Source organism: Perca flavescens, chromosome 9 (assembly GCF_004354835.1).
Source record: "Perca flavescens isolate YP-PL-M2 chromosome 9, PFLA_1.0, whole genome shotgun sequence".
Lineage (NCBI taxonomy): Eukaryota > Metazoa > Chordata > Actinopteri > Perciformes > Percidae > Perca > Perca flavescens.
Genome location: NC_041339.1, coordinates 26,722,887 through 26,733,968, shown reverse-complemented (window position 1 = coordinate 26,733,968; position 11,082 = coordinate 26,722,887). Strand labels below are relative to the sequence as shown.

The 11,082-nt window shown below is 40.2% G+C and overlaps 1 protein-coding gene across 2 annotated transcripts in view; it reads left to right on the top strand.

Annotated features, from left to right (window-relative positions):
• Nucleotides 1-1,185: 1,185 nt before the first annotated feature.
• hmcn1 (hemicentin 1) overlaps nt 1,186-11,082 on the top strand; it is a 90,617-nt gene continuing 80,720 nt past the window's right edge. Inside the window, exon 1 of one of the 2 annotated variants that reach the window (XM_028586733.1) lies at nt 1,186-1,803. In XM_028586733.1, the coding sequence (XP_028442534.1) occupies nt 1,548-1,803 (256 nt within the window). In that variant the 5' untranslated portion in view covers nt 1,186-1,547. The remainder of the gene's footprint in view (nt 1,804-11,082) is intronic. The other variant, XM_028586735.1, reaches the window with a different exon arrangement.

Sequence of the window (11,082 nt, the reverse complement as noted above, 5' to 3'; positions counted from 1 at the left end):
GCCAGCCTGGCTAACATCCTCCTCTCCCCCACCTCCTCTATGGTGTCCAGAGGGCAGACCACAACAGAGCTAGCCCTCTTCACCAGTCTGTTTAGCCTTTTCCTGTCCCTCTCTGTGCTCCCAGCTCCCCAGCAGGCTACTGCATAAAATATAGCAGACGCAACCACAGAGTCATAAAATGTTTTTAACAGAGCCCTGCACACACCAACTGATCACATGATCACATGTGCTTCTAATGTCAAATCTTAATTTTAAAAAGTAACAAGTAACTCCTGCAGTCTGAGAAATGTAATGGAGTAAACAAAATCCAATATTCCTCTCTAAAATGTAACGAAATAGTAAATGGAAATGCTTAAGCGCCTCAAAACTGTACTTAAGTGATACTTGAGTACATAGCCTCAATTACTTTCCACAACTGCTTTTGAAGGACAAAATGTGTACGTGCCACTGTGTCCCAAGGGGGAAAAAATTATGTATAATTTAAATCCATTGATTATTAGTTATTTACTTCGATGTTTCACTTTTTCTGTTTTTATTTCACTCATGTAAAACTCTTTGCTAATGTTGATGCAGATTGTTATTGTTGGTGTTGTGTTTTGCCACCTTTTAAAAAAAAATAAACTTACAAAATATCCCCTATCAAGACTTTTTAACGACAGTGGTGTATATATCTATTCCTATTAAAACTTTTCAGTATAGTGTCCATTGCACACTACAGGAAAAATGTCCTTTATGTTGTAGGCAATTGATTGTGAGGTCAAACTACAACCGCCAGGTGGCGGTAGAGAGCTAAAAATCACTGAAGAGCTGCTTTTTGATTGTCCTTGTCTCATACCAGCTTGTCTCATGCATAGGATCAGCATTTTAAACTATTGTTTACTTTCTGTCCGAGTTCTATGATTCACAATATTTAGACATTAATTGCACTTCTAATAATTTGCATGTAATCGCTTCAGATCCCTAATTGGTTCTCAAAACAAAAATCAATGAGACCTGCAACACAAAAAGTGCATTACTGGCATGCAAATCCAACAACAATACACATTTATGACCCTATAAGGGATCACGGGAAACATGGCAGCCGGCGCTGCAGCTCTTTGTGTAACGCCGTAAAGTAAATTATACGCACACCCGGTCCCTCGAAGTCACCCAAAACATCTCGTCCAATCAGAGCACCGCGATTCTGCATGGGGTAGTCTGCGCCTTGAAGACTTTCTGCCCAGCTGAGAGGTGGTCTTTGTATGACAGAGCTGAACAAGGGCTCCTGACTCTGCAGACAACAGACGACAGGCACTGCTGCAGCTGCTGGGAACGCAGATCAGTTCACAGAGACGTGAGTGGCTGCGACTTGCGCGCACACAAACTGCAGAGATTCCTACATTTATTCCGTTGATGTTGTACCCTTTCTTTGTAAGTTGTTCTAAAGACGTTCCAGTCCATTTTTAAGAGCCCGATGTCTCTTCCTTTATTTCGAGACTCACCCTGAGGTTTAACTGGCGAGAACAAAATACTCAAGAACTTTGCTTGAGAAACATCTTGGATCCGAAATGGGCAGCAGGTTGGTGTGGTTGTCCCTTGCGCTGTCAGTGGCGTTTTCCGCCGGGCAAGACACAGGGACCGGGACCACAAAGGAGGACATCCCGGAGGGCGCATCCACCCTGGCATTCGTCTTTGATGTAACCGGCTCCATGTACGACGACCTGGTTCAGGTCATCGAGGGCGCGTCCAAGATTTTGGAAACATCCCTGAACAGACCACAGAAAAGTCTGTATAACTTTGCCTTGGTCCCCTTCCATGATCCAGGTAATGTAATGAAAGCATGTGGAGTGAAAGTCTAATTCTATAGTGGTCACTTTTTTTACGCATGACATTTTTCGTTTCGCTTTCTTTGTAATATATGTCTGCACACGTTTGGGATTATTTGGAGTTTACTCTCTGCTGTGACGACAAAAGCACACAGAAAAGTGAGAAATGTAATAGTTTGTTCACAATCCGCCCTTTGAATGCCCAATGTCCCTCACACCTCCAGAGGAGGGACTCTGGGGGATTTTGTCTCTGCGCACAGATGTTCAGCCTGACGGTCACTATCATTAGCATTCCGCCAGGGTTAGTGTGTGGCGTTAGGTTTGCAATGCAACTTGATGATTATCATCACCCCTGGGTGCTCTCTCATTCTGAACAGCTAATAATGCCCAGACAGTATATCATTGGGCTATATAACAGTAACACTGGCGTGTACAGTAGGTCAGAGGTGCATGGCGCACTGTCATGGAAAAATAAGAAGTTCTATATAATTAATGTTAAATAACCTGGACTCATTTGATTTGAGTCCTCCTTGGCAGTTGTATTGTAGTATGGTGATAAAAACAATGTACATTCAATGTAACTTACATTAGTTGTATCACTAGTTATATCACTTTCAAGTAAAATGCAACTTTACCATCACATCCACATTACTGAAGTTGAAGTATAAAGTTTAAAAGTTTTGTTGATGTAAGGACTTTGTGTAGACATTCTAAAGTCCCTGTAATTACTATTTTCTGAGAAGGAGGAGAGGTCACTTACCTGCTTGCAAAAGCACCATCAAAGGCTGCTGTGATGCCATGTGAAGGGGGTTTGTGTGCTGATTCGGAGGTGAGATGTGTTAAATGTCCACCTGCGAAAAATACTCCATCAAAAGCAAGAGCAGACAGAGACAGTTAGCGGCAGAAATGACAGAGGGAAAATCAGAGTGTGTTGGACTCAGTAGCAAACTTTTTTTTAGGGTACTACCTATTTCAAACATTTCTTATGATAGACTCTTTTGAATTGTTTTGTAGTATTTGGGTAGTATCCTGCAAAAATGTGATTTGGGTCTTTTTAGATGTGCTTCCCCCTCGCTACTTCGTGATATATATATATATATATATATATATATATATATATATATATATATATATATATATATATGTGTGTGTACTATATACTTCACTTGAATACACTTAGCAACTGCAGAGAGAAAGAACGAGATGAATCGACAGAGGTGATCTGTGTGTTGAAGAGACAGATGCCTTTTCCAGATGTTTGCTCTCCTCTGCTAAATTTCAGCATGTCACAAATTCTTATGAAGCTCAATTCCTCCATCACAGAGTCCGTGCCTAGAATAATAATTATATTCAAGGAAGAAATATGCTCCGTATACACAAGTGTAATAAATGATGAATTTATTATTGTGTGCTTCGGGGCGTAAATCTTAGATCGTTAGCAGATGATAAAAGAGCTGAGATGCATTGGATCTTGGACAAAGCAGTGATAGTGAAGGAATTATGTGATTACAACCTGTGTCCAATTTCAACGATTGATTAATAGCATATGTTACTACTGTCACTGGGAAGTAATTATACAATTCTCCTCCTACAGTAAACTGAAACTGCAACAGCTTGATTCAGAAATTCGGCTCCTGACTTCTCTTTGTGTTTGTCCCTCACCAGCAAGTGACGTTCGTTTGCTTCTTAAAATGTTTACGAGGATGTCCCCCCACCAAGAATAGAGGAATGATTAGCAGAGCGCACTGCAAGCAGGGCTGGCTTAACATTTCTCCAAATGTTGTTCTACCCCTGCCTCACTTTTTGTCCTTCTCTGTCAATATCCCAGATCCTCAGAGAGAATCAGCTTTGTTTTCATAAGAACTTTTATTCTGGGTTTGTTTCGTTCTGACACTGATCCATTTTCTCTATCCGACCCAGTGCGATAACACAGTCCCTCCTGTTTGATTTGGCTCTTTTTAAATCAGAGGCCGGAGCTTCCCCTTTATTTACACTGCAATCTGACACGGTAAACATTAGAGTGTGTGTTTGTGTATCTTTGTTTCTCTCGGCCTGTGTGTGTGTGTGTGTCTGTGTGTGCTTGTCTGTGTGCGTGAAGCGAGAGTGTCAGGAGGATGCCTGGATATTGGGGTCAGGCTTGTGTGGGAAGATCAGTCAGGAAGCCTCCCCCCCTTCCTCCATCCTGCAGGGAAAGAAAGAAAGAAAGCAAGAGGATATTTTACAAGTCATTTTACTGAGGCACAGGGGTTGTGTATTTAGCACTACAGTCTGAAAACACTTTAATAACACAGTGGTAGGGTTGAATTTTTGGCCAACCTGTTGTGTTATCATTTCATACCGAGGTTACTTTTGAAAATAACATTCACTTCATCAGAGAATTCCCTTTAAAATACCGTCCTAATAACAGCTGTAAACATGAACATCTCTCTTAAGTAGCTACAGTCCAGAGAACAGTGACATCATTAAGGAATCCAGTCTTAGGCTGGTGGAGTCAAAGGTGTATTGCAAGCAGACTCTCTGGACTCATGGAACATTTATTTGAGAGTTTACAGCCAAATAAACTTCATTTCACAACACTCCTACCATTACCAAGCCAGGAAATGTAGCATTTATCCCAGAATTATTGTTAAATTGTGGAGTTTTCCAATTAACCATATAAAAAAGACACAATGTGTGAATAATGTGCTCTAAGAGTGTGTGTGCACATGTCCACAGATTTGTTTTCTGTGTCCTCAGAGATTCTACGTTCTTCATGGCTCTGCTGACGTCCCTACTTACATGCTCGTCCTTGTAAATACTACCTTGCTGTGAGAGGGTGTGTTTGTGTGCCCTGTACATGCTCGTGTCAGGGTTTAATTAGCTGAGTTTGAGATGGGTCAGAACCCAGTGCCTTGGGTTAGCGACACTTTTTTGTTGTGTTAGCTGTGCACTCCAGCATAACGGATTTCAAATGGAACAATAAGGTTATCATTCATAATAACCTCATTGCTCCATTTGAAATCCTCGAGATGGTTTAATTTGAGGGTGTTTGCATCTACATCAAAAGTGGCCCCTTTTTTTCACAGTGGTTAGCAGTGTAGTCCTCCAATTTTAAATGTCCAAAAGCAACACGTTAACATAAACTTAAATAAAGTCATTCTATTCAATGTTTGGTTGCGAAGCCTTTGCAGTCAGTAAAGGTTTGGACCCTTTCCAGGATGCAATCAATCACTGATGTCTTGAAATTGTGCCGTCTTCAATTATTAGTTTGCTTGTTTTGGTTTTTGTTCTTCTACGTTGTCCTATGCATGGTATAAAAGGTGAAGTAAAATTGTGGTCCTTTTTCAGCTTTGCTCTGAAGCAGTGACGCAGTGGTGCTCGTGCACGTCCGTGTGTAGGTCGGAGCCCCGAGGGCAGAGGGAGGGGTTGGACGGAGCCCGAGGAGATGCAACTTTCAGATCGTTAGCTTTTCAACATAACCTACTATGCCTTTAACAGATATCTGCATATGAACACAGATAAATAATCAATCAGACAGTGACAGCTTCTGTTTCAAGTATTTGTTTCAGCTATGAGTTCTGTAGATTGGTTACGCTGAGTTAATGGCCTGCCTTGCTACCTTTTTCTAGCCAATTAACTTAAGTTAGAAGGAGATGGCCCAAAGCTCTGGGTGTGGAGTGATGAGAGGAGGTGACGTTAGAGCTTCTACCTCCTCTGCATGATCAAAGGCACTCATCTCAGGGCTCCCTTTGTTGGTGTTCAGCGTCCTTTTCCACCATCCCCTTTTCCCTTTGTTTCCTTCTTTCCAGAGCAGCAGTTTTTTGTCTGAACCGACCCGCCCGTGTGAGATTACAAGGAGTCTGCGTTTAGCTGGACAGAGTCAATAATGATGCTATTAGGCAGGAATGCCATAAGAGAGAAGTGGAGGTTTTTGGAGAATTAGAGGAGGAGAGAGGAGTGTGGTGGACTGCAGTGTGTGTTGTTGTGTTTCATGTTCAAATAGACCTGCCCTGGAATATTAAAATGGCCTTTAATTTTTAGGACTGTACATGCACCTTCTGAAGTGCCCCCTGGTGCTCTTAGCACAATAATTTTAACTCTATTTAGCTTTGTAATCGGTGCTCAGATTTTGTCCCCCTTTCATCTTGAAAGGCAGCACATACCTGAGGGCTGCTAGGAACGCTTTCAACGTCAATTTCTGTTCCCTGTTTACAAATGTGTATGTATGACAGCATTAGAGAGTCCGAGGTGCTTAGAAAAGTCACAGGTAGCTGACATCTGAATGCAGTGGTTGACATGAATGACCCATGTGTCAAACGTTTGTGGTACTTTGTACTCTCCACCATGTTGGGTTTGTTTCCCTCCAGGCTTTGAAATTTGTTTTCCAACCTCTGTTGAATTCTAAACCTCATCCTGAGCTCCTGAGGGTTCCTGTGCCCTGGTCGTGACCTTAAGGGCTCTTTGACATCAGTGTCTGGGCTCTTATTAATATCCTCTTGACCTTTTGTTCCTGTTTTTTTGTTTGTGAAACAGCATTTTCGGGTAACTGTCTGAGCATGGAGGTGTAAATGTTGGACAGGCTGCAGTAGTGAAAAAGTGGAAAAACTGACTTGGGAAGTTTAGATGACATGTAGGGGTGAAGACATTATGCTTCATGGCTGGAAGTGAGTTAAGGCTTAAAGTAGAAAGAAAGGAAGAATGGTAAGAGTGTATGCAATAAAACTAAATATTTTTTTCATCTCCCCAGACTGTGGAAGTTAATTATGTGACAGAATAATGTAATGATGGAGGCCTTAGGAATGCTTTGCACATTCATCTGAATGAGGCCACTCTGTTGGCACAACATCGGTGCCAACACTGAGGGCACTAGCAAAAACATTAAACCTGGCTCAACTTTTACCGCAATGCAATATGATGTCATCCAAGACGATTGCAAGCTTACGGTACATCCCGGGTTGATTAATTTATAATGTGAATGCTGTATTTCTACTGTTTACCTTGTGACCAAAGATTGAATGATTGTTACCGTGGTAACTTTCCAGACTTGTACCATCCTGTCTCATAGTGTTATAAACCGTTTGCATTTTGTTGTCTCACCGGTATCTTGATAAAACACACCACCTACTCAGCCCTTTGCATTTTTTCTGAACGCCCAACTTAATATCTTAATGAACGTGGTATGATTATTTAAATGTAAAGGAGTCAACAATGTACTAAATATTTTATTTGGACCCTGTAAACCCTACGTCCCCTTAAGCTTGTGGTCCAGTTGTCAAGCTTAGAGTATAATTTGCCCAATTAAAATGTATCTACATCGAAAGAGGGAGAGAGAGTGTTATTTAAGATGACAAGTTAAGGCAGTTTACTATGTCACAAATGCCCGTTTTGCTGCATGTCTGAGATGTGTTTTCCCTTTCCTTGGGCAGACACGTTTACCTGACCTATCCCTAACTCTTACCATGTGTCTACAGCATAAGCAGCCAGTCACTCCAAGTCCATTCATCTAGGAGAGCTGAGCACCCGAGGCAAGTCAGGTGATTTTGATAACAGCTGCCACTGGTTGCCATATGTTGGCGGGGAGCGACTTTTAAATGCTGTTCTTGCAGTTTTGTCCACTGCTTTGCAGTTTTCAAATAAAGTTGTGACTAACATACTGACCCATTTTTCATGCCTTTACAACAAATGTTTGGGTCCTCTTTCAAAATCACTACCCTGGAATCCAAGTGGATAGTTTCCAGCTTCTCATTGCAGACATGCAGACATACATACACTATATTGTATTTTAGTATTTGCCAGTAAGCATTTTTAGTGCCTTATTACTCATGATAATAATAAGCAGGACCTTAGTGCTTTAACGGTTGCCCCTTTAATGAGGGCTTTCCTCAAATCAGTGTTTTTATAGTTAGTTTAGACTCTCCAGATCGATGTCTAGACAATATTATTAAGAATGCATTTTTCCTAGCACGGATTCATTTGATTTCATTGTTTTACGTCAGACTTTTAGGGTCTGGAGGACTCATTTGGAACACATTAGATTTGCGTCCATATAGAACTGGTGCCAGAGTTGAACATTCCCATGGTTTGGTATGGCATGACATCATTTTCTTTACTGTGTAAGCTGTTTATGTACATTTTAGTTGAAACATATGTAAAGTTTCAGCAGCTTGGCGGGTGTGTTCGGAGTGACATTTACTGCCAAACCATTAATACTAGAGTGATATGCTCCTTCCCATAGAAACAGACAGAGGACATATTTTTTGAATTATTCCGTCTTATGCCGCATGAAGGCATTTATTTGAGCTGGATGAACCTTGAACACATGCCATGTACATCGTGAATGTGCATGACAGTAGGATAGGAGGGGTACAGCCTGTCTCTTGATTTTGTGGCCAAACTTAATTTTCCTTTTTTGGTACAGATTTGAATCCGTAAAGCTGCAATTATCAATTCAGTAGCTCATTGTGAGAAACCGACAGAGAATTATCTGTGAACGAAACAGTGAAGCGTTAAACTGCTAAAGAGATATTTCAGATATATTCCAGATATTTCCCTCAGCAGTTAGTCTAGACCAAAACAGAGGTAAAAAGAATGTGAATATTGGACTTATGTATGTCAGTTTGCCAGAGACACAACTCCAAATGAATGTTGACTGTTTGCTAACACCTTCACCGCTTTACGAGGTGATAATATGTCAGTGTTGTTGCCAAAAAAGTCAATTATTGTTGCGTTAATTAAATTCTGTCTACTGGGCCAGCTTTACTATACTGGAATAGACCAAGGAGGGCATAACTTCCTTGTGAAACTTTAATGATCTTTTTATCGCAGGACAATTAGGTGTAAACATGAGGACGTTTTCAGTGACAGGATGTACTAGATGAGTTCATGGGTAACTGTGGAAGAAGTCTCGTCAGTTTCGGCTCAGTGAGCCAAATCTTTCTGACGCTTACTGTTTAATTGCCTTTTTGCAGGTATATTCTTATAATTTTTTAGGTCTTCTCATCCTCTTATTTCTTTCTTCCAGAAAAACCTGAATGATTTACTGAAAGGCTGCACAACTAGTGACATGTCTATGTGTCTGCACTATAGGAAAGGACATATAGAAGCAAGGGATAGAAGTAAAAATGTAACAACAAGGCATCTAAGAATTTTGATTGACATGGAGGCCTGTGTGGTTTTTAGTTGTAGCAAAAAGTCTTTTGGGAATTTGAATTAAAGGCTGCAAGGCTTAAGGTCAGGCTGTCAGTGCCCTCTGCCCCTGCCTCTGAGGGGTGTGTGTTGGGGGAAATCATGTATCATGAAGACCCCCTCAGAACAGTGTTTCCCAACGTTTTCTTTGCCATAGCCCACTTTCTATGTTCCAAAAATCCCTGGGCACTCCATAAAGCATTTGCAAATTACAAAATACACATTTAACTTTGTTCATTCCCTATAAATATAGTATAATTATGTCTGAAACCTGAGCTTGTTTTGATGAACCTGGTATTCTGTGTCAAGCTGATGACAAGCACATGCTGGGCTCATGGTCAATTGTTATGGAAACCTGAAAAGACTAAAATAATCTATTTTCTTTTCCATATAACCATTTAGAACTTTAATTTAAAATTTTCACAACACATCTAAGCAGTTCTGAAGGCACTTTTGTGGCACACTGGCTGAAAATCAGGGCCTCAGACATCTGAGTGTGCATCTGTGTGTGGTCGGCCGTGCTGATCTGCTCAGCACGCACAATTAGAATTTCCTCAGTAAAACAAGAAAAGGCACACAAAACAGAAAACACCACCCAGTCACTTTTGAGCTCTTTGGGATTACACCATCACTCATGAAATACTTGGTCATGAGCTTAACCGTTTTGTGGTTGTAGTATTGAGGTTGTTGACATTTATTTTAAAGCCTTTACTTCATTTTTGAGGCAAGTTAATGCAATTAAAAAGCCACACTTAATTGTAAAGGTAATTTTTTTTTTGAGAGTGAATCATAGAGTCAGCCTCAGCCAAGTCTCAGGGTTTTGGCCTGTATTTCTACAATGGAGACCATATGTAGAAACATCACAGCGTTCTCTGTGTGTTTACTGCCCGTGCCAGTTTTTGCCCTTTCAATGAGAGGCATTTAGAGGCTTTACAGAGACAACACTACCTGATGCCTCTCTAAGCCACAGCTTTGTCTTTTTCATCCTCTTCTCCAGCCCTCCTCATTCTTAATATAATATATATAATATGTTGTCAAGGCAATAGAAGGATCATCTGTCTTACCTCTTTGCTGTGATGCATTAGGGTTAAGGGATATGTTGCACAACACAACACATCAGGGGTGGGGGCAGTCTTGTAAGCAGTTTGGATTTGTAAGATGTCGTTTTATCGATGCAAAGGTGTCACCACCAGGACTCATGACCATGATTTGTATGTTTTTGAGTTTTACATTTTTCACAGGTCAAGATGATGAAAACATTACTTATTGCAAATAAGTGAGGACTGTGTTAATTCCAAGTAATCTCAAAATATACCTTCATTGCCTACATAAAGCTGTATTCAAAGATTTCAAAAGAGAGATAAACTCAAAAGATATCCAACAATACCTGACCTAGGATGTCAGATTGTTAACAGACTGGAGTGCCGTGCTTCAATAAAATGTCGGAAAAGTATAGATTGTTGAATTGGGGGATGTTTGTTATGTGAAACATCTGCTTTCAAAAACTGCTGCGGCATATATATATATATATATATATATATATATATATATAAATTATAACTCATTCCTCCTTATGGTCCTTTTAAATTAATAACTCATTCCTCCAAATGGTCCTCATCTTTTACCCCAGTCACCAAGTCAGTTTTATGTAAACAGCCATTTATATATATATATATATATATATATATATATATATATATATATATATATATATATATATAAAAAATCATACTCAACATCTCTCTTGTTGTCAGACACTTTTTTATCAATAAATTATTCACTTCCTTTTGCCTTCTTCCTTCCACATTTGTTTGTGTTCTTCTCTTGTTGCTGGTATTCAGACACAAAGTCTAGGCGGTCACCCAACCACGCAGACAAGATTACATTCAGCGCCCTCTTTTATGTTTTTCTTTGTAGAAATTTGCAACTCCACACATCACATTGAGTCATATAGAACATGTAGTGAGAAGGCTCTGACTGTCGACATGTGATAATGTTTATATGAATCCTAAAGAAAAGACATCTTTGTTGGTTCCACTCTGATTGCCTCCACCCTTTCCAAAGCCAGATGTAAATGGAGCATTAAAAATATGCAGTTAACAAGTTGAAATTA